Source organism: Pimephales promelas, chromosome 25, assembly GCF_988280905.1.
Source record: "Pimephales promelas chromosome 25, fPimPro1.hap1.1, whole genome shotgun sequence".
In the NCBI taxonomy this organism is placed as follows: Eukaryota; Metazoa; Chordata; class Actinopteri; order Cypriniformes; family Leuciscidae; genus Pimephales; species Pimephales promelas.
The window spans coordinates 23515312-23543292 of record NC_142793.1 but is presented as its reverse complement, the minus strand read 5'-3'; the positions used below and the strand labels follow the sequence as shown (position 1 = coordinate 23543292).

At 40.6% G+C, this 27981-nt stretch overlaps 1 protein-coding gene across 2 annotated transcripts in view; it reads left to right on the top strand.

Moving 5' to 3' along the window:
• Positions 1-27981, top strand: part of LOC120460377 (A disintegrin and metalloproteinase with thrombospondin motifs 20) — an 81915-nt gene that overhangs the window by 34875 nt on the left and 19059 nt on the right. For both annotated transcript variants that reach the window (XM_039648121.2, XM_089127422.1), the window contains 18 exons: positions 1150-1251; positions 12265-12410; positions 12502-12683; positions 14259-14395; positions 14529-14646; positions 15722-15817; positions 16533-16699; positions 17241-17370; positions 18579-18705; positions 19282-19492; positions 20199-20360; positions 20536-20700; positions 21787-21906; positions 22135-22242; positions 22730-22894; positions 22979-23224; positions 23814-23975; positions 25217-25390. In XM_039648121.2, coding sequence (XP_039504055.2) covers positions 1150-1251; positions 12265-12410; positions 12502-12683; positions 14259-14395; positions 14529-14646; positions 15722-15817; positions 16533-16699; positions 17241-17370; positions 18579-18705; positions 19282-19492; positions 20199-20360; positions 20536-20700; positions 21787-21906; positions 22135-22242; positions 22730-22894; positions 22979-23224; positions 23814-23975; positions 25217-25390 — 2718 coding nt within the window. The remainder of the gene's footprint in view (positions 1-1149; positions 1252-12264; positions 12411-12501; positions 12684-14258; positions 14396-14528; positions 14647-15721; positions 15818-16532; positions 16700-17240; positions 17371-18578; positions 18706-19281; positions 19493-20198; positions 20361-20535; positions 20701-21786; positions 21907-22134; positions 22243-22729; positions 22895-22978; positions 23225-23813; positions 23976-25216; positions 25391-27981) is intronic.

The following is a 27981-nucleotide window of genomic DNA, read 5'->3' as shown; positions in this document are numbered from 1 at the left end:
CTTGTCATTGGGTTCTTGTAGTCTCAAAGCTAAATGAACTAAGCGTCTGAATCCATTGTCCATACTAATGACCCAACAGTAGTTAGGTTTGTACCCAAGTCAAGGGAACTTACAGGTACTTGGGATGGTTTTAATAATATTCAAGTCATTATTTCTTCCCATTATTTTTCCCTAGTCATTGGATTCTTGTAGTTTCACAGCTGAATTAACTAACCATCTGAATCCATACTAGTGACCCAACTGTATTTAGGTTTCTACCGGTGTAAAGGGAAGTCTAAAGTACTTGAGAAGGATTAGTGTAACAATGTTCAAGTTCAGGGAAGAAAGAGGCGGGAACTGGTAAAAGTTCGACGTAAAACTTTAATCACTAAATAAGCAAACAACAAATTGAAAGGAAAGCGGCAGCCCCTCATGGACGCAATCTGGTGCATATAAACACAATAAAACAGAACATGGTCATCTCTGGTCCTTTACTGTTGTCACTCCTCTTTTTATCCTTCCTGAGTTCCTCCGTGGGACTAGAGTCCAGTGTGGCGCTCATTAGCACTTGCACATCCGGCCTCGCTCCGTTCCCACGGCTCTTGGCCCCGCCCTGCTTGCTACAGTTAGATTTACTATTGTTCAAGTCTTTATCTCTGCAGTTTCTGTCAGGACCACTATCGTCAAATACGATTGACAATTAGCATACAGTTTGGATTGGTGGTCTGGTTCTGTTCTGTTATCCTAGCATGGACAAGAGCAGGAGAGCAGCAATAACCCCGCTTAGGGTGAACAAAACAGAACCAATATGAATGTATTGCAGATATAATTAATTCAATGTTTTAATGTACAACATAATTCGAGAATTTAGTCTGATTCAAGAGAAATCAGAATGCCAAATGTCTGACTGACGAGAGGTGGAGCTGGGGATGGTGTAGGGTAATTAGCTCCTGAGGAACGCGTAGCTGCTGATAATACTGAAGGAGATTATATATGAAGATGTGGACGTGATGTTGACTAACGTGACTACGCTTGGTTTTCCTGTTGTTCATTATTTCTTCTAGTCAATGGGTTCAAGGGAACTCTCGGGTACGTGGGAAGGGTTTGATTTACCAATGTTCAAGTCATTGTTTCTCCAGTTCTGACTGAAGTGACTCTTGCCGATTGCAGAAACAGTGCAAGCGTCTCTGGTGCACCAGTGCGGAGGGCAATGTCGGATGTCGAACGCAACACATGCCTCTCGCTGATGGGACCGAATGTGGCAATGGCATGGTAAGACACTTTCCCTTCGCTTTCATCCATGTGTTTTTGTCTGGCGCTCAATCGTGCATTAAACTGAAATGTCAAAGCTGATGAGGATGGTAACGTGAGCTTGCATAGCTGGTTTACTTCGAGAACTCATTCTTGCCTGTGACATTAGCAGCCTAAACACTGAGTCAGATTCATTTAGGGGTATTTGTTTAATCCCATGCCTAACAAACTGGAACGACAAGAGCTACAAGATAATCTGGGAAAGAAAATATAGAGGGTGTACATAAACTGGAGAGTCTGTCCTGTAGGTATTGAGATCTTAGCTTGTTTTCTCTCACCTCTCGTATGCAATGCTAATTAGCCACATTTGGATCTTTGAGAGCTGAGAACCGAGGTGAAGTATCAAGCCTTTGAAACCAAACGCCACCCACAGCTCACCTTGTTGTGAACCCGTGACCCCCAAACCTCTTTACGATGTGGGTGAGTGGGTCACTGGTCAGAGGAGTTTTAGAGTCTTGGGTTTAGAGCAACACAAAAGACACTACATTCAGAGAAGAGAGCTGCAGACGGAGGGGGTCCTTTTTCCTTATTTTTAACCCTTTAACTGCAGAGGGAAACTGCTGGAACAAGCCTTTCTGAGTGAATCAAATGTTAACTGAGGTAGGCAGTATCTTAATCCAACCAAAACAACCTCAATCAGGCTAGTGGATGGGAAAGCTGAAACCTTTCTCGTTCTCATTAACCGTGGGATTGCCGTGCAGTACGTGAAGCCCTGTGGAGGAAGGAGAGCGAGCCGCGTTTGTTCGTTGTTCTCGCTGTCGTCTGATTAAAGCCACAAGGGCATGAAAGAGTTCATGTCAGTGTTAAACTTATAATAATCATTGCTCGTTAGCAAAACAGACCTCCCATTTTGACTAGTGCTTTAATCGTATCTATTAATCCTTTAGTGTTCTCGTGACTGTAATGTTTTTAAAAAAGCAGTGTTTGCCCAAACTAACATTCATACACAAACAACATGAAGAGATTTATGTGAAAAGATTCATTTGGGGATGCAACCAGTTTCTCTTCAGGATCCAGATTTTACATTAGATGGCAATTCAAAATTAGAGCCAAATTTGCGTATCATACAAAAGTAAACAATAATGCTATTTTTGTCTAATAATCAGTTTGATTCGGTGTTGGAACAGAACATTTCATGGCAGGTTTTTCATTGTTGTTTATATTTTATTACTTTATTTAATATATTAAATAATATATAACTGAAATAATATATTATTTATTAGGTCTGTGCAAAAATTAATTGCGGATAATTGCATCCAAAATAAAAGTCTGTGTTTACATAATATATTTGTGTGTGCTGTATATAATTATTTTGTATATATAAATACACACACATGCATGTATATATTTAAGAAAATGTGTTATTCGTATATAATATAAAATATTTATATTTATATAATATAGATTATGTATTTATATACATATACAGAATTTAAGCGCAAATAATTCTTAAATATATACATGCATGCATAGGTATTTATATATACAAAATAATTATATACAGCACACACAAATATATTATGTAAACACAGACTTTTATTTTATTTTTTGCACAGCCCAATTATTTATATATTATTTAGACATTTATGTCACAATAACATAAATTATATGTTATTAATATTTTCATTTAAAAAATGTTTATATTATGTTGGTTGCATACTCTAGTCTACCAATAGTAATATTAATACCAATAATAATATCCTTATTTCATCTCATAGTTAATGCCACCTTGGTCACATTTCCTAAAACTGGACATTTATACATGGTAAACCAGTGCATGTTGACATCTGTTTAATTTGACAAGCTTCTACCAAGTGACAGATGAATTTGAGCCAAACTTCTGATCAGTTGCATGGCTTTTCAACAGAATAGATAGGAAGTGAATCTTACTGCGCCTTTTAATATACAGCACTTTCCTGTCTGAGTTCGAATGTTATATAATTTGCTGATTGAGAGCTGAATCACGACCCACCAGTTTAGGAGTGTTGTTATATTTCATGCCAAGCGGAATAGTTACTGCGTGACTCTTTACAAAAACAGGGACACAAAGGGTCTTTTTTGTCGGGCTCCTACCCCTCGTGGCCCCTGCACCTTTGTTTGTGGTGCTGAGTGCCTGGTGTCACCTCCTCATGGGGCCGTTTGAAGTGGCAGAAGTTGAAAGAAAAGTGCCTCTCGGTCTCGGCTCACCTGCCTGTCTCGAGCTCTTTAATGTGGGAAGGTCCTCACGAAGGCTTGTTCAAAATATCTTTCTCTGTCTCTCTTCTCTCTCATTTATCTCCAAACATCGTCCGTTTGATCCCGTTTAAGCTGGTAAATGGACCACTGTGTACATAAATGGTACTCGGGAAATGCACGAGTTCTACCAGAGCTGCAGAAGAGCGACGTGATGGACCCATAATTGCTTTGATTCTTTGTGGTCCCCTAAACTTTCCCCCCTCGGCCCTCGGCCTCTCTCTGTCCTTGATTCCCTCTCCTACAGTTTCCCTCTCGTTCATCCTCTGTCTCGCAGGGCACTGGAGTGAGTAATGTGGTCACATGACCCCAGCGGCCTGTCTGTCATCCGGCTCAGTGAGCCCTGTGCTAACGAGGGCGTCCCATCACTTGCCATCTATAAATACCGACACCTCCCTCCCTCCCTTCGCAGTCAATCCGGCTCCTGTCATCTCCAGGGAGAGCGGCCTGCCATCCAGAGGCTCCTTTGAAGAGCCCAGCCGGCATGAATACGTGCTCCCGAAGGCTTTCAAAAGCACGAGAACTGGGGGGGGGGGGGGGGGGGTGTGAAGACCCTGTTGAGAAGACCACCAACATGGTTTTGTGTTTAGATCCTGGCATCCCAATCAGGCGTCTTAACTTGAGTTTTTGCAAAACTCAACCTTTAGGTAAAGTTAGTTGAGAGCTGGTGGAGACTGTGTTAAACTGGCTGGTTAATGGAGTCCATTTATAGGTGCAGAATGGCCAGTAAATGTGCTTGTAAATAAAGTGCTTGTATTTGTTTCAGGTACAGTAGACACTATTGTGCATCTAACAGTGTATTTAATCTGACCCCGGTTAAAGAAAAACACTGTCTTGTAAACATCAGGGGGTCTCATTAATAAAACTGTGTGTAGGATCCTTACTAAAAATGTATGTGAGCCCAAAAGCCAAATAATATTCAAAACCGTGCGTACGCCATAACCTGCATTGATAACCCCAGTCAGCGGAAGATTGAACCATATATGAGCTTACGACGCTTCGTTTTACTTTGCAGTTTGTGACTCTCCTGTTCGAACTCGTTTATCAAAACGAACGAAACTTTTTTCGTTGGTTTATTCAACGAACAAATGAACGAGTTGACTCTGGAAAAGATTCGTTCATTTTGATAAACAGGAGAGTCACGAACGCGCATCACAGAACAGAGCAAGGCGACATTTGAGCTTATAAAACTTAAACCTTTTTTTTTTTTAATGAGCGATCGTTTCGACCCTTATTCATCGTCTGGAATCGTTTAAAGCCCTTTGAACAATTTGCACTGAAACTGTCTTTTGGACATTGAACTGTTTGGTTCCCACTCAAGTCCATTATATGGAGAACATCCTGGAATGTTTTCATCGAAAAACCTTAATTTCTTTTCAACTGAAGAAAAAAAGACATGGACATCTTGGATGACATGGATGGGGGTAAGAAAATTATCAGCAAAAGTTTTTTTTTTAAAAGTGAACTACTCCTTTAACTCTATTAATGAGAATGGCATGTTTAGTCTAAATGAATCAGATCAGAAATCATTCTTTCATTTATTTAAACTGTTGTTGTGAACATGCATAGTATTTATGATTAGGACTCATAATGAATATTAAAGTGGTTTTCCTTCATCTGTTTTTATAAATGACAAATGGCCTGTTTTGTTCGACGCAACGGTTATAAATGAAGGCGTTGGAGAATTTGCTTTAGATCCAGAGTTCCCAATAAGAGATAATGCACATCCAGCCAGAATAAACCCGACTGAGTGATCAGGATCAGGTCTTCATCAGCCTGAACACACACGCACACCTGAAGGGGTTTATTCTGAGATAACAACCGACTGGATGTACATTATCCCGCTTATTACACAGATATTTGCCACATAATGTACGCAATGATATACACAAGTACATAATGAGACACGAAATACTGAGCCTATGTTTCTGTTTTTAGCGGCTGTTATCTGGGAATATCGCACGATTGGCCAATCAGAATCAAGTATTCCACAGAGCCGTGTAATAAGGCTTTTTAACTTGCTTAACTAACGAACCTCGGACTTGTTTTTTAATTGAGTTGTCTAAACTGATGTTTTCAGCAGGGAAAGTTAAGTTAGCAGTATGGCGACTACGCATTAAACTGGGAGCTAGCTGGTTTATCAATGGAAGTATCCCCATAAAGACGCTTGTAAATGTAAAAGTCAAATCATAATTGTGCTTGTATTCGGTTCCTCTTCCAATAAGTGTAGTGTACAATAGACACTATTGTGTGTGTAACCGGCCTGGGCTCAGCACAACCTTCCACCTTTCCTCGTCTCGGCAGTTAGAGAAGGAGACTGGAGTCTTGTAAACGTCTGGCGTTCGCAGGGTTTGTTGGCGCGGCTCTTCGGGTTGGCTGGGGTTCCTGGCAGCTAGTTCTGGGATCGTTCTTCCTCCGTGTGGATCACTTGTCACTTCTCCTGCTAATCTGCACGTGTTTCCAGCGAGACGTCCAGTATCGGCGGCCCAGGATCTGATTTTCACCATTGAGTTGTTGGCGCGGTTGCCAAGTAATCGAGGTGAAGGTGCGATCGTGCTGATTGTCGCTTGTCGAATGGCTTGCGTATTTTGTTTCACATTTATTTAACCAGGCAAGTCGATTAAGAACAGGTTAGTGAAGCGTTGTAGTATAACACCTTCTATGAAGAGCTTGCTAATTATGAATTAAAGCTCCAACTATGCTTATTTATAAGTATTACTATTTTATATTATTTTTATAAATTATAAGTCATGCATTTGCTTTTTCAATCCGCATGTGCTCATAATCCGTTATACACTGATTTATAAGTATTAATTAGTCAGTTACTATCTGGTTCGATTAATGTATTTATTAAGATGCAATTACTTTTTAGTTATTCAAATTGTTTTTATTTACTTAGTGTGTGATAATACAGTTTTTATGCTCTAAATGCATCATTAAAGGGAAAATATAGGATGCAATTTTCTTAAAGTAAATGATAAGAAATCATGCTTCAGAAAGACATAGATGATAGATGTTATACTTTAGAAGTGTTTATTAAAAACTAAAAAGCATATATAGAAGGTGATGTGTTGTTGGTTTATTTTGAAGGATTCTCCGAGGATGATGTCATACAATCCTCAACATGTGGTTTGTGGTGTGACATCTGTGCGCTTCTACATGTTTTGAGGATAAAAGTGTGTTTTTTCGGTCAGTGACGGTGTGTGTGTGTGTGTAGTGTACGTGTGCGCCTCCTGTTCTGTGGGTTGTAGTCTGTCATTAAGATCTAAAGGGATTGACTTCAGTACATCAGCTGTTCAGTTCACATGTCACACACCAACAGTCAGGAACGCACATCATCGGCTCTGGCATAGGAATTATCCTTAGTGTGCATATGCAAATGTTCATCCTTCAGGTGTGTATTCAAGAGGGTGACAAACTTATTCAAATATCTGCCATTAAACAAAACTTATATTATTATTCCGTTAGCTATAAACTTGTCAACAGTTTAAACTATTTGAACTAACGTGCTTCGCAAACGTCTCTGTAAACTGTTGTTGTGTTGTGGCAATAGTTGCTCTGAAAATGAAACTGACCACAGAAGAAGAATGCTGATGATGATGTTGAAGATGAAGATGATGATGAAGATGATTATGATGATGTTGATGATGATGCACCTCTTGTGGCGACACTGAGATATCACTTCTGACACAAAAAAAAGCTTGACATGAAATCTAGAAGTGTTTGTAATCACATACTTGTATGATTCTGATGCATGATATTTCTGTCCATCCATTCATCGTTCTATCGATTCATTCATTCATCCATCCATCTGTCTATCAATCGCTCCATCCATCCATTGTTCTGTCCTTCGTTCCATCCATCTGTCCATCAATTGTTCTGTCCTTTGTCCCATCCACCTGTCCATCCATCTATCCATCATCCATCCATCCATCCATCCATCCATCCATCCATCCATCCATCTGTCATCAATCAGTTGTTCCATCCATCTGTCCATCAATCAATCAATCATTCCATCCATCCATCATCAGTTGTTCTGTCCTTTGTTCCATCCATTTGTCCATCCATCTATCCATCATCCATCCTTCTATCATCATCCTTCCATCCATCAATCCATCCATCTGTCCATCATTCAATCGTTCCATCCATCCATCCGTCCATCAATCGTTCTGTCATTTGTTCCATCCATCTGTCATTCATCTATACATCATCCATCATCCGTCCATCCAAAAAAAACTCATCCATCCATCTGTCCATCCATCAATCCATCTGTCCATCCTTCTATCCATCATCCATCCATCCAACATCCATCCATCCATCTGCCCATCCATCATCCATCCATCCATCCATACACTCATCAATCATTCTGTCCATCTATCTATCCAACATCCTTCCATGCAACATCCATCCATCCATTATCCATCGTTTTATCCATCCATATACATATCCATCCATCATCCATCCATTATCCATTGATCCATCCAGTAGACGCAAAGAAAGTTGTGACATTAGTGAGACTCCGTGAGACCAGGAACATGAACTAGGGAAATCAATAGAGTGAGTTTGATGAGAATCATGTGCGAGTGCTTGACCTTTAACCCAGAGCTGTGAGAGTTCTGTGTGTTAGATGATGTGTTTCAGAAACGAGTGTGTAAATGAGAAGACGAACGGAGAGGTGAGATAATGTGTTTCAGAGACCAGTGTGTGTAAATGAGAGGACAAACAGAGAGGTGTTCTTCCTGTGGTGTTTCTCCACTGATGGTGTGTGTTCACGATTACAGGGCACGGTAAACACACCACAGAAGAACACACTTCTGACGCTTCTGTTTCTGTAGAGCTGACATTCCCACAACGCCCACAATGGGCATCATTTTTCTTTTGTTTTTTTGGCCCCATAAATTTTTCATCATGATTTCAATTACATTAGATATGCCTTATTACCTAAATTTGACCATTCAAAAGGTGTGTATGTGTGTGTGTGTGTGTGTGTGTGTGTGTGTGAAAGTCACAAATTGAAAACATGTGTTGGCAGCAGATGTGCTGGTTTTTCTCACACGACCTTCAAATATCTCACTGCATTCTCAATTAAAAGCAAATCTTGACAAGCTCACATGCACCTCAGCATGTCTCTCTCTCTCTCTCTCTCTCTCTCTCTCTCTCTCTCACACACACACACACACCTCAGGCTGTTTCCACACCTTCAAGAGTCTAATTGAAGGTCACGACGGGCCCAGATGCTTCTATTGGCAGAACAAACAGCTCATACATATGGCAAGTGTGTGTGTGTGTGTGTGTGTGCTCAGTTTTACCCCTCCTTCTTTCTCTTCCTCTTGTGAGCCTCTTTCAAGCCTCTCTCTCCCACAGCACCTTTTCAACTTAACAAAGAGCCTGTAAACATGAAGATGGCAGCGGGAGTGAATGCCTTTAAAGCTTCAGACTCTTACGGGTCTCCCGGTGGTCCGGGTCTATTCTACAATACCAGCATTTACAATCATCTACCACACACACACATGCACACACACACACGCACATACACTCACTCACTCGCTCACTCATTCACTTACTCACTCACTCACACACACACACACACGCTTCAGCGTCTGACGGCTCTCGGGTCTCCCGGTGGTCCGGGTCTATTCTACAATCCCAGCATTTACAATCTAACACACACACTCACTCACACACTCACTGACACACACACACACACACACGCTTCAGCCTCTGACAGCTCTCAGGTCTCCCGGTGGTCCGAGTCTATTCTACAATACCAGCATTTACAATCATCTAACAAACACACACACACTTACTCGTTGGATCGGTGAGCCAATGATTATGTATATGTGTCCTCATTCTCCATATCAGCAGTGTGTCGAGATGCAGTGTGTCGAGTTGCAGTGTGTCGAGTTGCAGTGTGTTGAGTTGCAGTGTGTCGAGTTGCAGTGTGTCGAGTTGCAGTGTGTCGAGATGCAGTGTGTCGAGATGCAGTGTGTCGAGTTGCAGTGTGTCAAGATGCAGTGTGTCGAGTTGCAGTGTGTCGAGTTGCAGTGTGTCGAGATGCAGTCGAGTTGCAGTGTGTCGAGATGCAGTGTGTCGAGTTGCAGTGTGTCGAGTTGCAGTGTGTCGAGATGCAGTGTGTCGAGTTGCAGTGTGTCGAGTTGCAGTGTGTCGAGTTGCAGTGTGTCGAGTTGCAGTGTGTCGAGTTGCAGTGTGTCGAGATGCAGTGTGTCGAGATGCAGTGTGTCGAGTTGCAGTGTGTCGAGTTGCAGTGTGTCGAGATGCAGTGTGTCGAGATGCAGTGTGCGACTGCACCTCTGTGTCGAGATGCAGTGTGTCGAGTTGCAGTGTGTTGAGTTGCAGTGTGTCGAGTTGCAGTGTGTCGAGTTGCAGTGTGTCGAGATGCAGTGTGTCGAGTTGCAGTGTGTCGAGTTGCAGTGTGTTGAGTTGCAGTGTGTCGAGTTGCAGTGTGTCGAGTTGCAGTGTGTCAAGATGCAGTGTGTCGAGTTGCAGTGTGTCGAGATGCAGTGTGTCAAGATGCAGTGTGTCGAGTTGCAGTGTGTCGAGTTGCAGTGTGTCGAGATGCAGTGTGTCAAGATGCAGTGTGTCGAGTTGCAGTGTGTCGAGATGCAGTGTGTCGAGTTGCAGTGTGTCGAGATGCAGTGTGTTGAGTTGCAGTGTGTTGAGTTGCAGTGTGTCGAGTTGCAGTGTGTCAAGATGCAGTGTGTCGAGTTGCAGTGTGTCGAGATGCAGTGTGTCGAGTTGCAGTGTGTCGAGATGCAGTGTGTCGAGTTGCAGTGTGCGACTGCACCTCTGTGTCGAGATGCAGTCGAGTTGCAGTGTGTCGAGTTGCAGTGTGTCGAGTTGCAGTGTGTCGAGATGCAGTGTGTCGAGTTGCAGTGTGTCGAGATGCAGTGTGTCGAGTTGCAGTGTGTCGAGATGCAGTGTGTCGAGATGCAGTGTGTCGAGTTGCAGTGTGTCGAGATGCAGTGTGTCGATTTGCCGTGTGTCGAGTTGCAGTGTGTCGAGATGCAGTCGAGTTGCAGTGTGTCGAGATGCAGTGTGTCGAGATGCAGTGTGTCGAGTTGCAGTGTGTCGAGATGCAGTGTGTCGAGATGCAGTGTGTCGAGTTGCAGTGTGTCGAGTTGCAGTGTGTCGAGATGCAGTGTGTCTGTGTCGAGTGTGAATGTGTTTTTTGTGATGTTGCTCCAGAGAAGCATTTGCGTGTGTTTATCTGTGGCCTGGAGTGTAAAACACTGGTGTGTGATGCGGTGAAGCAGTTCGGTCCATATTTAGCTCGTTCTCAGTAACATCACGTCAGACAAAATCAAAAGCACACCAGACCTGTGATATGCACACGCACACACACAAACTACTGAGCGAGGTGTATGGCGTTCCCAGCTTCAGGGTGACCCGAGCACCTCATGCGCGGGAACGGTGTTCGTGAGCAGAGTCTCGGCTCTGGATCTCTGAGCGAACTCTCTTCACTGTGTAATGACTGTAATTGTAAATACCAGCAGAACGCTGTTGTGTAACGTTTTAATGTTATCAGGTGAAAGAGAAGCCCTGTAGTTAGAGATTTATATCACACACAGAGTTATGAATGAAGCAGTCATGAGGAGCGACACCGGATCTCACGCTTGTCTCCCGGACTCCTGTATTCTCCCGGATAACTGTTTCCTGTAGAGGGAGATTGGGTTGCTGAGGAGAGACGCCTCAGTTTCCTCAAAAACTACCATGTTACAATCATGTTTCTGGCACAAAATGTGTCATCATAGTACCATGGTAAATCTGAACTTATGTATATACTGTACACTGCCGTTCAAGTTTGGAATCAGTAAGATTTGTAATGTTTTTAAAAATAAGTCTCTTCTGCTCACCAATGCTGTGTTTATTTGATTAAAAATACAAAACAATAATGTTATTAAATATTATTATGTTTTAAAATCGATTTTTTCTATGTGAAAATATAGTAAATATATAAAACATTCTATTCATCAAAGAATCCTGAAATAAAAATGTAAATAACTGTCAACACTATTAATAATCATAAATGTTTCTTGAGCATCAGATCCTCATATTAGAGGGATTTCTGCAGGATCATGTGACACTGAAGACTGGAGTAATGATGCTGAAAATCCGGCTTTGATCACAAGAATAAATTACACATTACTATATATTCACATAGAAAACTGCTGATTTACGTTACAATAATATTTCAGAATATTTCTGTTTTTTTTAATAATTTTAATCAAATAAACGCAGCCTTGGTGAGCAGAAGAGACTTCTTTTAAAAGCATTAAAAATCTTTTGACTGGTAGTGTGTGTAAGCACATGAAACAATACCATGGTATAAAGTACTACAGTATCATCATCTGATATCATCACTAAAAAAAGTGATGAACGAGTCAAGAAATGCAATAAGAGGTTTGAAAGAAAAGATGTTTTCGATGTGAATATCATAAGAGAGAGAGACTGTAATGAGTTCTGTCGCTCTTATCTATCCGCTTGGGTTTCCTTATCGAGCAGCAGCAGCTCTGTGTGTGTGTGTGTGTGTGTGAGCCAGCGACGGCCAGCGTAACGCAGCGAGACCGACGCCAGCCTGTCCTGCATTCCAGCTCGACCGAGATATTCGGTTACTGCGTGAAACTGGACGTTTACCCCGATGACAGCAAACACAGACGAGTCACGAGAGCTTGTACTGTCAGATATACATGATCCAGTGTGTGTGTGTGTGTCTATTTGCAGCACTGCAGGCACGGCATGTGTGTGAATAAGGAGATGGACATGAAGCCGGTTCATGGTGAGTGGGGCCCCTGGGGGCCGTACAGTGTGTGTTCCAGAACCTGTGGAGGAGGGACTCGCAGCACAACCAGAGACTGCAATAAACCTGAGTGAGCACACACACACTCTATGTCGTCCTCAGGCCAAGGAAAGTATGGCGTTTTTGTGATCACATTCTCTCTAACACACTCTCGCACACAGGCCGAGGAACGGAGGGCGTTTCTGTGTGGGCCGCAGGATGAGGTTCCGCTCGTGTCAGACGGATCCGTGTCCCCGGGGCCCGAGGGACTTCAGGGAAGAGCAGTGCGCGCAGTTCGACGGGAAACACTTCAACATCAACGGACTCCCGCCAACCGTCCGCTGGGTGCCGAAGTACAGCGGCAGTGAGTGTGTTTGACCTCTGACCTGACAGAACACACACTCAAACACACACTTTCATAATCAGGCCCTACAGCGGTGCTTCACAATTCAAATCTGCTGAGATCGACAAACACTGATCAATAGCTCACATTCAGTGTCTCGACTGCATTCATACAGTTGGCAGATGCTTTTATCTGGAGTGAATGCTCTACAGTTACTCTCTGACAGATGAAATAGAAAAATCACATTAGTCTCTGTCAAAGAAAAACACTTCAGAACGAACATGCCACACTTCATTAGCCAATCAGAAACACTCTCTGATGTTCTGACATGTTTTTGGAGGGCAGAGAGAGAGAGTGTCCTAAAGATACTAACATTCAGAGCTCAACTGTTTTCATGTACAGCAGTTTTACCAAAGGACTAAGTAATCTAAATAACTAAAAATGCAAGTCAATCAGCGATGTGGTAGTGTTAGCTGTTTCACATTTTTGGGATAGATATTATTTTTCAGAACTCTTTGATGAATAAAAAGAACAGCATTTGTTTAAAAAAATTGTAACATTATTAATGTCTTTAATGTCACTTTTTATCAATTTGATGCAACATTGCTGAATAAAACTATTACGAACATATACTGTATTTCTGATGTTTCTCACGTCTCTCTCTAGTGCTTCTCATGTCTTTTTTTCACCTTCTCTTCTGTTTCTCGTCACTCTTTGGTGTTTCTCGTCTCTTTCTCATTTCTCTCTGGTGTTCATCATCTCTTTCTTATTAATGTCTAGTGTTTCTCATCTCGTTCTCATCTCTCTCTGGTGTTTTTCATCTCTTTCTCATTAATGTTTGATGTTTCTCATCTCTCTCTGGTGTTTCTCATCTCTCTCTGGTGTTTCTCATCTCTCTCTGGGGTTTCTCATCTCTTTCTCATCTCTCTCTGGGGTTTCTAATCTCTTTCTCATTAATGTCTGATGTTTCTCATCTCTTTCTCATCTCTCTCTGGGGTTTCTCATCTCTTTCTCATTAATGTCTGATGTTTCTCATCTCTTTCTCATCTCTCTCTGGGGTTTCTCATCTCTTTCTAATTAATGTCTGGGGATTCTAATCTCTTTTTCATTTCTCTCTGTATTTTCTCATCTCTTTCTCACCACTCTCTGGGGTTTCTCATCTTATTCCCATCTTTCTCTGGTGTTTGTAATCTTTTTCTCATTTCTCTCTGGTGTTTCTCATCTTTTTTTCATCTTTCTCTGGTGTTTGTAATCTCTTTCTCATCTCTCTCTGGTGTTTCTCATCTCTTTCTCATCACTCTCTGGTGTTTCTCATCTTATTCCCATCTTTCTCTGGTGTTTATCATCTCTTTCTCATCTCTCTCTGGTGTTTCTCATCTCTTTCTCATCACTCTCTGGTGTTTCTCATCTTATTCCCGTCTTTCTCTGGTGTTTCTCATCTCTTTCTCATTTCTCTCTGGTGTTTCTCATCTCTTTCTCATCTATTTAATGCATACTTGTTAAATAAATTCATTAATTTCTTTTTTAAAAACTCATTTATAATACTAAAATATCTAAGTTGTTTCACGTCTCTTACTTATCTCTCTTGTTTCTCAGTTCTGATGAAAGATCGCTGTAAACTTTTCTGTCGTGTCACGGGGACGATAGCATACTATCAGCTGAGGGATCGAGTCGTTGATGGAACACCGTGTGGACCAGACACATATGACATCTGTGTACAAGGCCTCTGTCGGGTATGAAACAACATAGAAAAAATGCTAATACTTTGATATCATGGTGTTGCATTATTAGTTTATTAATATACCATGATATTAATAAGGTTTGTGCATGTGCGTGCGTGTGTGTGGGTGTTTGTGTGTATCTTAGCAAGCAGGTTGTGACCACATTTTGAACTCAAAGGCAAGAAATGATAAGTGTGGTGTCTGTGGAGGAGACAACTCATCATGTAAGACAATCGCTGGAACCTTCAACAACGCACAATATGGTGAGAATATCAGTCTGGTGTTTCTCATCTCTTTCTCATCTCTCTATGGTGTTTCTCATCTCTTTCTCATCACTCTGTAGTCTATATCATCTCTTTCTCATCACTCTGTAGTCTATATCATCTCTTTCTCATCACTCTGTAGTCTATATCATCTCTTTCTCGTCACTCTCTGATGTTTCTCATCTCTTTCTCATCGCTCTCTGGTGTTTCTTATTTGTTTCTCGTCAGTCTCTGGTGTTTCTCACCTCTTTCTCAACCCTCTCTGGTGTTTCTCATTTGTTTCTCGTCACTCTCTGGTGTTTCTCATTTGTTTCTCGTCACTCTCTGGTGTTTCTCATTTGTTTCTCGTCACTCTCTGGTGTTTCTCATCTCTTTCTCGTCTCTCTCTGGTGTTTCTCACCTCTTTCTCGTCACTCTCTGATGTTTTTCATCTCTTTCTTATCACTCTCTGGTGTTTCTCATCTCTTTCTCATCACTCTCTGGTGTTTCTCATCTCTTTCTTATCACTCTCTGGTGTTTCTCATCTCTTTCTCATCACTCTCTGGTGTTTCTCATCTCTTTCTCGTCTCTCTCTGGTGTTTCTCACCTCTTTCTCATCGCTCTCTGGTGTTTCTCATCTCTTTCTCATCACTCTCTGATGTTTCTCATCTCTTTTCCAACCCTCTCTGGTGTTTCTCATCTCTTTCTCGTCTCTCTCTGGTGTTTCTCACCTCTTTCTCGTCACTCTCTGATGTTTTTCATCTCTTATCACTCTCTGGTGTTTCTCATCTCTTTCTCATCACTCTCTGATGTTTCTCATCTCTTTTCCAACCCTCTCTGGTGTTTCTCATCTCTTTCTCATCGCTCTCTGGTGTTTCTCATCTCTTTCTCATCACCCTCTGATGTTTCTCATCTCTTTTCCAACCCTCTCTGGTGTTTCTCATCTCTTTCTCATCGCTCTCTGGTGTTTCTCACCTCTTTCTCATCGCTCTCTGGTGTTTTTCATCTCTTTCTCATCTCTCTTTGGTGTTTATCATCTCGTCTCTCATTGCTATCTGGCGTTTCTCAACTTGGTCTCATCACTCTCTTATTTTAGGTTATAACGTTGTGGTTCAGATTCCTGCTGGTGCGACCAACATAGATATAAAGCAGGTCAGCTACTCAGGATCACCAGAAGATGATAACTACCTCGGTGAGTTCAGTTCATACATTATCAGACCCGATTACACTAGTGTTACAGTGATGATATCAGATGATAATATTATGGTCCTCTGATATATGCTAGACATTCTGAAGGATTTCCATATTCACTTGCTAGGATATTTGCATGGTTCTTCAATCAAGAACACACACTCAAATACATTCAGAAAAACAGAAAACCAAATGACATCTGAACTAGTGTGTGTTTCTCGCACACTGCCATAACTCATTGCTTCTCTACAGTCATACGATGCATCAATGGAGAAATCCATTAGCGAGTCACGACTGTTTCCCGAAACCATATTGTCATAAATTGGTCGTTCAACTGCGTTTTTTAAGATGGAGGACACACACATGCTCACTCTTCAAAAACAATTTAAATTTCTTGACAAATTAAAAGACATAAATGAAATTTGAATGTATTCTAAATAAAAGATACAGATTGCACTAAATGTCCGATTGCTTATTTGTCTCAAGGATTTATTGCGTCCACGTCATGAAAACAGAAACTGCTTCAAACCGCAGCTTGAGATCTGTCGCTCAAACACACTCCTCTGCAATGCTGTTTGTGAATGTTCGTTGGAACGATGGTTTTGGGAAACACCGACTCGTTGAACTGCTGATAACGATGGAACTTGCGACCATAGTTGGCTAACGATGGTTTTTGGAAACACACCCGTCAGTCCTTTTTGTCCTCTGATCTACAGCTCTGTCTGACAGTCAGTCCAACTTTCTCCTCAACGGGAACTTTGTGGTGTCCATGTTTAAAAGGGAAATCAGCTTTAAGGGAGCAGAGATTGAGTACAGCGGATCCAACACCACAGTAGAACGGATCAACTGCACACAACGGATTGAGGAGGAGCTTGTGCTGCAGGCAAGTCGAAAATACCAAACACAACCACTATAAAAGTGCATTGTGACACAATTCGGCATCAAGACTTAAGGCCCTTGCACACTGAGTCTAAAAGTTTTCTATGTGTTTATTCGTATTGGTCATTCAGTGGCTCTGAATTGTCAAAACAACAATCAAAATGCTTTCTACGGATAGACAATTGAACCTGATTCAAAAAAATTAATAACGTACGAAAGTTATGAAAGGAACTTTTGAAACGTGCGAACGAGTATTTCGGACTCACTGAGCAAGGACCTTTACAGCGAAAGGAAACAAAACCACAGCAAAGATTTAGACCAATGAGATTTCATTGAGGGTGGGGAGAGCAGAAAACATCTAAATATCTTGTGCATCACTGTAATTTGTTATTGTCTGATTACAACCACACTGCTTTGGTAAAAATGTAAATAATTGGTAAAATACTTAAAATGGTGTAAGATAATATGATCAGTGTTCTATTCTATTATATTTTAAGTTAGCTTATAGTTGGATTGACAGGCTTGTGATCTTCCTGTCGTCTCAGGTTCTGTGTGTGGGAAACCTGTATAATCCTGACGTCAGATATTCCTTCAGTATTCCCATCGAGGAGCAGCGGGAGCAGTTCGGCTGGGATCCGGCGGGCCCGTGGCAGGAGTGCAATCGCATGTGTCAAGGTTCTGCTTTATTTCTGGGGCCATTGCCTGCACTCACTTTTGGTTTTCTGTCCTTAAATACTTACCTCTGGTGTTTCTCATCACTTTCTCATCTCTCTGTGGTGTTTCTCATCACTTTCTCATCACTCTCTGGTGTTTCTCATTTCTTTCTCATCACTCTCTGGTGTTTCTCATCTCTTTCTCATCACTCTCTGGTGTTTCTCATCTCTTTCTCATCACTCTCTGGTGTTTCTCATCTCTTTTACATCTCTCTCTGGTGTTTCTCATTTCTTTCTCATCACTCTCTTGTGTTTCTCATCTCTTTCTCATCAATCTCTGGTGTTTCTCATCTCTTTCTCATCTCTCTCTGGTGTTTATCATCTCTTTCTCATCACTCTGTTGTTTCTCATCTCTTTCTCATCTCTCTCTGGTGTTTATCATCTCTTTCTCATCACTCTCTGGTCTTTCTCATCACTCTCTGGTGTTTCTCATCTCTCTCTGGTGTTTCTCATCACTCTCTGGTGTTTCTGGTGTTTCTCATCTCTCTCTCTGGTGTTTCTAATCTCTTTCTCATCACTATCTGGGGTTTCTAATCTCTTTCTCATCTCTCTCTGGTGTTTCTCATCTCTTTCTCATCACTCTCTGGTCTTTCTCATCACTCTCTGGTGTTTCTCATCACTCTCTGGTGTTTCTGGTGTTTCTCATCTCTCTCTCTGGTGTTTCTAATCTCTTTCTCATCACTATCTGGGGTTTCTAATCTCTTTCTCATCTCTCTCTGGTGTTTCTCATCTCTTTCTCATCACTCTCTGTTGTTTATCATCTCTTTCTCATCACTCTCTGGTGTTTATCATCTCTTTCTCATCACTCTCTGGTCTTTCTCATCACTCTCTGGTGTTTCTCATCTCTCTCTGGTGTTTCTCATCTCTTTCTCATCATTCTCTGGTGTTTCTCATCTCTTTCTCATTGCTCTCTGGTGTTTCTCATCTCTTTCTCATCACTCTCTGGTGTTTCTCATTTCTCTCTGGTGTTTCTCATCTCTTTCTCATCATTCTCTGGTGTTTCTCATCTCTTTCTCATTGCTCTCTGGTGTTTCTCATCTCTTTCTCATCACTCTCTGGTGTTTCTCATCTCTCTCTGGTGTTTCTCATCTCTTTCTCATCACTCTCTGGTGTTTCTCTGTAGTTTAAAGAGAAGTCTGTTGCGCTTCACATGTGTGTGTTGTTCTGCAGGTGAGCGGCGACAGAAGGCGGTGTGTGTTCGTAAGAGCGATCACCTGGTGGTTTCGGATCAGAGGTGCGAGTATCTTCCTCGACCCAGAGGAGCGACAGAGAACTGCAATAGCGACTGCGAACTCAGGTACATCCACACAGCAACTCCCGTGTCTTATTCTAGTGTAGAACCAAAAGAAACACTGAAATATATTTATTTTTCAATTTCATTTTAAATGTTTGATTTGATATTGAATTGATCAACAAAGGTGACCTTGGTTTGGAATAACTAATTTCTTTCTAGGTGATTAAGCCTGATTTTCCTTCAGTTATTGTCAGTGCAATTGCATCTCATCTTCAGCTAAAATATTGTGTAATCCTTTTGAAATATGATGGCAACGTGCATCCATATTCTGTGAATTTGAGAGTTTCATCACATCACAATATTCTCCATCGTCATCGAGCTTTTACATTCAATATAATCACACATCATTTCCAGTGTAAAAAATGATTTCTTGAAGTTGTAAATAAGATTATTGAAGACCTTTTTGATTTGATACATTGGTCTCAGCACCTAATTAGCTGGGAGAGTGTGACATGCAAATAATGCAAATAAACCTTTTGGGTTTCTTGGCTAAAACGGTGAACACAACAGAAAAGCGAAGAACCCGAAGCACTGATGTCTGTGGGACGACGTTTGAGCAGGTTTCTCTGTGGTCCTCAGGTGGCACGTGGCGGGCCGCAGCGACTGCTCCAGTAAGTGTGGTCCGGGCTCCCGTACGCTGGACGTGTTGTGTATGCGCTACAGTCAGAGCAAGAGTCTGAGTGAGCGTGTGGAGAGCCGTGCCTGCGCAGACCTGCCCAAACCACAGACTCGAGAGGCCTGTCACGGAGACTGTCTGCTCAAGAGCTGGCAATACAGCGCCTGGTCTCAGGTGACACACAGATCATACTCTGACTTATTAAAGTGCCCCGATGCAGTTTCAAATGTTGCTCCTTTTGTTTTCGATTCTCCTACAAAATGCATTCAAGGTCAAATTTCCTCAATCTCCACTGCAACATCAGCTCTTTTCTCTCTGTGTCTGAAAGTGATCGATCAAGGATTCAGTCTCTTTAAGACCCGCCTTTCTGAGAGCTGCTCTGCTCTGATTGGTCAGATGGCCCAGTCTAGCCAATCAAGACCAGAGGCTTACATTATGCAAATTAGTTACAAACCTACAGCTGGAAGTGAGACTGAAGACTGAAGGTTCGATGTGTTTTGGAAAGGCTGTACACATTTTGTTATGTCTTGTGTGGTGGGGTCAAATTGCCCCCCCCCCCCCCCCATTAGTTTCCATTCAATTCAATCAACACCTTGAAAAACAGTTAAGAGTCATAAAAACAAAGTAGAAAACACATTACCATCGCAGAGGATATTTACATCAAATACAAATAGCAATAAATACTACTTACAATAAGTACAAATAATGTGAGGTACTATTTATATTTACTTTTAGTTATTTCCACCTAATTTTACATGAATCTATAGTCTTTTTCATGGCGATCATGAATTTTTGGAGGATCACTTTAACACAAGGATCTGTGGATTCGCATGTGGTGTTTCTCCTGATTCTGTGTAACATGTTGTGATTGTGTTCGCAGTGCTCGAGGAGCTGTGGACGAGGCGTTCGGACGAGACAGGCGTTCTGTATGAACAATCTGGGCCGGCGGCTGGCGGAGCGAGAGTGTGATGATCAGAGAGTCGTGAGTGAACCCTGCAGTGACGTGCCCTGTCCCGACTGGAGCGCAAGCCCGTGGAGTGAGGTACTGACACCAAGAACTCCTACCACACTTTTCAAACATCAACAGATGATGTGCTCGTCTTTTCTCCTCTACTGTGCCGTATATCCAAGTGAAACGCTTCTGGAACAAGAACAAATGAATCCTATAAAAGCTTTTTAAAAAATATTATATTGAAGCGTTACTTCTATCCCGTCAGTGTCTGGCGACGTGTGGGAAGGGCGTGCGACACCGGCAGGTGCAGTGCATTCTGGGAGACGAGCAGCTGCGTGAGCAGCGCTGTGACCCGAACACCAAACCCTCGGCGCTGGGCGTCTGTGAGCGTCCCGAATGTGCGTCCTGGCAGACCGGAGGCTGGAGTCCGGTGAGAAACACACCAGCTCGCTCTGTCGCGTGTGTTTGATCAAAGATTAGTTCACTTCAAAATGAAAATTAGCCCCTCTCCCTCAAATCATCTTAGGTGTATATGACACTCTTTCAGACAAATACAATCAGAGTTATATAAAAAAAATTCCTGGGTCTTCCAAGCTATATAATGGCAGTGAATGGCCGTTTCTGTTTTTGAAGTTTTATGATGGATAGATGCACTTTTATGATGGATAGATGCACTTTTATGATGGATAGATGCACTTTTATTATGATAGATGCACTTTTATGATGGATAGATGCACTTTTATTATTATAGATGCACGTTTATGATGGATAGATGCACTTTTATCATGGACAGATGCACTTTTATGATGGATAGATGCACTTTTATTATTATAGATGCACTTTTATTATGGATAGATGCACTTTTATCATGGACAGATGCACGTTTATGATGGATATATGCACTTTTATTATGATAGATGCACTTTTATGATGATAGATGCACTTTTATCATGGATAGATTCACTTTTATGATGATAGATGCACTTTTATGATGGATAGATGCACTTTTATTATGATAGATGCACGTTTATGATGGATAGATGCACTTTTATCATGGATATATGCACTTTTATTATGATAGATGCACTTTTATGATGGATAGATTCACTTTTATGATGGACAGATGCACTTTTATGATGGATAGATGCACTTTTATGATGATAGATGCACGTTTATGATGGATAGATGCACTTTTATCATGGACAGATGCACTTTTATGATGGACAGATGCACTTTTATGATGGATAGATGCACTTTTATTATGATAGATGCACTTTTATGATGGATAGATGCACTTTTATGATGGACAGATGAACTTTTATGATGATAGATGCACTTTTATTATGGACAGATGCACTTTTATGACGGATAGATGCACTTTTATTATGACAGATGCACTTTTATAATGGATAGATGCACTTTTATTATGACAGATGCACTTTTATCATGGATAGATGCACTTTTATCGATCAGTTCATTTTCCAGTGCTTGGAGTGTGTGATGTGGTGTTTTGCAGTGTACGGTGAGCTGTGGTCAGGGCTATCAGATGCGTGCGGTGAGGTGTGTGTCGGGAGCGTACCGTGAGACGCTGGACGACAGGGAGTGTAACGCGGCCGCCAGACCTCGAGACAGTCAGGTGATCAAACACAGCATCCACACCGGGGCAAAAGATGGGAATAATTATGAATGTCAATGTCTTTGAAATAAGTTTCTTCTGCAGAAGAAACAAGTAGTCACTGTAGCTTTGATCAAATAAATGCAGCCTTGGGATTTTTTTACAAACTTTTGACTTAGTTTACGTATAACGAACAACCTAATCTATTACATATTAATCTGACATACGTGTGTGTGTGTGTGTGTGTAGGACTGTGAGTTGTCGGTTTGTCCTCGCTCAGCATCAGTGTTTAACACACCAAGACCAGCAGAACCGGGTCAACGGCACACACAGTGGAGATACGGGTCATGGACGACTGTGAGTAACACACACACACACACACAGCTGCTGCCAATTTGTGACTATTGTTTTGTACACTGTTGGAATATAAGAATGTAATTTTAAAACAGTTTAATCTCTTATCTCGTCATGTATGCGTTGAAATGCTGCAATCAGTGTTATGACTGTGTATACCGGATCTCTTAAACGTCCGTCTAGTTTGATCTCGCCGCTGAAACTGCTCTCTCCGCGAAGCCCTAAAGACCTAAAATATTCAAACTCAGACCAATATTTCGTGTCTTAATTATTTACTGATGTGGAAAGTGTCCGTTAATGTACATCCAGCCGGTTGTTATCTCAGAATAAACCCCTTCAGGTGTGCATGTGTGTGTGTGTGTGTTCTCATAATAAACTCCTTCAGGCTGATGAGGACCTTGTATCTCGGGTTTATTCTGAGATACATCACCCCTTACTTTCAGACTATAAAAGCCTGATGTATCAAATGTGTGTGTTTGTGTGTGTTCAGTGCTCCGTGTCGTGTGGCGAGGGCCGGCGTGAGCGTTACGTCAGCTGTAGAGATGCTCAGGGTGGAGTTGCTGAAGACTCGTCCTGTTCGCTCCTGCCTCGACCCGCAGACTCTACTGTGTGTTTCAGTCCTTGTGGACAGTGGAGGGACGGAGAGTGGACACCGGTGAGACACACACACACACATCCACCCATCCATCCAATCATCCATGCCATCGTTTTAAATCTGGTTGGTGTGTGTGCTCCCCAGTGTTCGGTGTCGTGTGGTGTGGGTCGGTCCACGCGGCGGGTTGTGTGTATGAACCATCACCATCAGGTGGACGATTCGTTCTGTGCACCGGACGAGCGTCCCAGCACTGAGCAGGAGTGTGTGTCAGCGCCCTGCCAATCCTCCTACCACTGGCCCAACAACCAGCCCTACTTTCCCCCCGACCCCGGCAGCCACAGCTGGAACGTCCCCGCAGAGAACCAGTGGAGGACCGGCCCGTGGGGAGCGGTGAGGGCAACACACACATCACGGTCCTCATTAATGTCAGTGGTTTTCCTGCAGAACAGCTGGCGCGAGGAGCGTGTGTCCATCCTGTTCGTTTGCATTCACGTTTCAGCTCATCACCAGAGTTTGTGTCGTCTGACTTCAGTTCACTTCATTAGCACATGTGCCCATTTGCTTTGATCCGCTGCCAAAGCCCAGATGCATGCTGGGACTGGATGAGATCCAGAATGTGTGTGTGTGTTACTCACAGTGTGAGGGTTTTATTAGTGTTGTTTGTCTGAACATATGAAGATAATGCAGGCTGTAAAGAGACGGTAAATTGCTGTAGGAACATGAGTTTATGCAGAAAGTCACGTGACGTCGACCTCCCGCTGGGATTGATGTGAGAAAATGAGCCGAAGAGAGTTTATTAATGAACAGTATATTTACAGGTACAGATTCACTCTAATATAGTACACAATCAATGACGCATCACTGGGTTTCCGTGTTACATGAATGTGACTTTGAGAGTAAATGTGTTGAATGGGCATTCAAACTGTGGTTTGGTTTAGTGGTGCATTGCTCAGACAGGTGTGTGTGTGTGTGTGTTCAGTGTTCCAGCACGTGTGAAGGCGGATCTCAGCGACGGGTCGTGGTCTGTCAGGACGCTGATGGCCGAAGCACCAATCACTGCGATGAGAGGGTCAAACCCGACCAATCGAAGAGCTGCAACTCGGGACCCTGTCCTCACTGGAACTACGGCGTCTGGGGAGAGGTGAGACTCACTGATGAAGATAATGATGAGGAGTCAAATTAACTCTAATTAAATCATATTCATGTAAGGGGATCCTGACTTCATCTTAATATGATTAACAATTAAAATCCCGCCCAGCTGAAGTAGCTAGTGAGGTAAAAAATAAATAAATAAATAAATTAAAAAATAATATATATATATAAATAAATTATTTATATTAATTTTGAATAATAATAATTGTAACTAAATAATTATTTTATTAATTAAAGTCAAGATAAATATTGATTGTAAATATGAAGTATTATTAATTCACTACCAAAAAGTCTAAATATAGACAAGTAATAATTGTTATTATTATTTATTTAATCATGTTTTTGCTTTGACAAAATTTATAGAAAAAGCCTGGTGTTTACGGCAAAGTGTTCTGTATCCCGTATGATTTCCTGTATGTCATCTCTACTTGTATGTATACTTATTTTTGTGGTTTAGTTATACTATATTGGAGATTCTGTCTTAAATCACGTGGCTATTTTGGTGATATGTGTGAAGCTGTTGTGTTTAATAAGCCCATGAGGGCTGGGCACCATAAAAGGTATTTGACACTTAAATAAACAACTCAATCAATATTTAATTATTATTATTTGTATTATTTTATAACAATAATAGTATAATAATATAGTACTAATGATAAATATTATTAGTTATTTATAATACAGTTATTTTATTGTCTATTGTGTATTATTTTATAATCCTCAACGAGACAAAATAAATAATAATTATAAATATGAAATATTGAATTCACTAGAATAATACGAATAATAATTATTATATTTATAAAACTATATTTAGATATATTATATTTATTATTTATATATTTTTCCTTTATTTAATAACTATTATTTTAAATGAATTTGTATTTAGTATTCCAATTATTTATAATTATATTATTATTATTATATGTATTAAATAGTATATGTATAATTTGTATTTATAGTATAATTATTATTTTGAATGATAATATTATAGTAATGTAATATTAATAACAATAATACATTTTAAATAATATTATTTTATTTATTATTATAACTGTATATTTAAATTTATTTTAAAATAATTATTTTGAAAAATAATGTTTATTATAATAGTAATAATAATGACAATAATCATATTTAAAAAAAATTATTAATTATTATATAATAAGATTATTTTTTCATATTTATTTTTAATAATAATAATAATGTGATATCCTCCCTCTGCTGTAGTGCACAAGCTCGTGTGGTGGCGGTTTGCGGACTCGACTGGTGGTTTGCCAGCGTCCGAACGGTCAGCGATTGAGCGAGCAGAATTGTGATATTCTGGAGAAACCTCTGGATGTGGAGCAGTGCAACGGCCAGCCCTGTCCCGGCTCGCTGTGGCTCAGACGCCCGTGGAAGCCGGTACGATAGCAGCTCTGTGTGTGTGTGTGTGTGTGTGCGTGCATGTGTGTGTGTCCCTCCTGTCCCACAGAATCATCACCGGTTAAAGGGTGGTTCATTATGTTTCATTTACATTTATTCATTTAGCTGACGCCTTTGTCCAAAGCGACTTACAAATGAGGACTAAAGCAAGTGAAATCACTTTTTAAGGACTACAACAAATGACTGATAGGGACTACACAAACTTCCTCCCGGGTTAGTGACATCACAAACCCTAAAATAAGACATAAACCCGCCTCGCATCAAAGGGCTCTATATGTCTCTGCTCACAACGGGCTGTTGAAGCTCCGCCCCCTGCACCGGGAGCAGCAGCTCATTTGCATTTAAAGAGCCCACACACAAAACGGTGCTCACTCTCAAAAAATACAATTCTATCATGCTATAAAAAAAACGATCTGTTTTGCACCTATATTGTAATAGGGAGCATTATAGGACCCCTTTAAAGGTTGCGTTCGTACCGTTTGAGCTTGGTTCAGAAACAGCAAACCTCAGCCGTTTACTCTCTGTTTATAATGAAAGTCAGACTGAATCTTTAGGCCACACTGGCAGATTTCACAGGAACTCATTAAAACACACACAGGTTTGAGCATTTTTAAAAATTACACCGCAAAACAAGTATGTTCTTCCTCTTTTTTTTTTTGTCTTGTGTTCCAGTTCAAATATTGAAACATTGATATCCTAAATCATTGTTATTCTCCAGTAAATGTGTCTTGATTTAAGAAACTGGAAAACGAGACAGAAACGCTGAGGAAGAACGTTATTTTTGACATTGCATTGTCAGAAAAACACGAACCATTCGTGCGATTTTATTCGTATGAAAACTCGAGTTTGAGTTAGTCTTAGGTTCTGTAATCTAAAAACACAAGTGTATATTTGTGTATAAGAGTTTAATATTTTAATTATTATTATGACAATTACCCAGCAGCCATTTATTGTATATTATATTTGTATCTTTGTACAGAATGAGTATTTTTAAGTTCGGTTATATATATCTATATTATTTAATAATTTTAAACTGGTGCTCGTGGTCTGACGTCGACTTGTACAGAGGAAAATAATTTTTTTGTCAGTGTTTTTAGTTTGTGATGTGAAATTAGTTTTTAAAATATTAAACACAACCTGCCGTCATTTTTCAAATAGCTTGATATTTTTGCAGTGGATATAAACATATCAATGTTTAGATAGCGGTTTGACAAATGTTGCGATACTACGACGTGGACTGAAACACTCAAGGAAAACTTGACAAATGAAAGAAATACCTCATCGTTCAGTCTTCGTCTCGAATGCACTTGCAAAAAAAATATTAAGAAAAGTAAGCAGAAATGTACGAAGCCCTGCACATGACATGCGGACAAACATATTTACTAATTCCCTTGTTTTAAGTGAATCATGCTCACAATATAATTCGTTCCCTCGTTATTTTAAAATAAAACAAGGGAACAAAATATTAAATTAAATTTACTTAAACCGTTCCTACGGTACTAATATATCAGCACACTTTAATAATTCGTTCCTTTATTGTGTTAATTTATGGCCACGATATACTATATACTAAAACTAATGTTCACGCATGTCATGTGTGGGTCTCCGTAGAAATATAATAAAATTAAACGACCAAAGATGTCAGCCTCGTTCTGTGAAGTTGCACGGTTGTTCGACTCAGTGTACTCGTTTATCTCCACCTGCTCATCTTCAGGTATGAACACTGAGATCTGGTGCTAATAAGGATTGAATCACTAATTACTGTCTACTTCATTGTTTTGTCTAATGTTATGTTTTTAGAATTTTTTTACTTCATCGCAATGGTACGAAATTTGGTAAAAGTTTTGTGAATACACACGCAAAAAAAAGAATAATAAATAATTGGGATGTTTTGATAATTCCCGAAAAAAATTGTCAGAAATGAGTGCAATGAAACATTAATGGGAAACGAATTTCCTAGTGGAAGCGTTCGGTACTGCGGCCAAAACAACATCTGACTGAAAGCTCATTTTTTGAGATATCAACACGACTTTATGGCTCAAAGCGTGAATAAATGGATTATAACTACTGCATAAATATAATTTATTTACATAAAATATCAAATCAAATTAAAACATTGAAATAAATTTTGTCATTTTGGTAACATGAATTAATGCAGTGTGAACTAACATGAACATAAACATTTTGATGACCTAAAATTATGGTTACTAAATGCTATAAAGATGTATTGCTCATTGTTAGTTCTTAATGCATTAACTAATGTGACTGTAAAGTGTTACCCAATATTGTTGTATCAATATTTTGAACTCATAATGTGCGTGTTAAGCGTTGTTGGTTGCAGTCGGTCTCTGCAAACTAAACCTTGAGAGCATTTTAGCTCTTATAATCCACTATTAATGACGATAAATCTGGAAGGAATGGACTTTCATTGATGTGCTTTAATCTCGAGGACACTTTCGGGCCGGACGGGAAAACGTACACTTGAGTGTGAATTAATTTCCGTCTGACACATCACACTATTCTTTATTATCTCAGATTCAGAACACAAATACCTCTTTCATGCCATATGT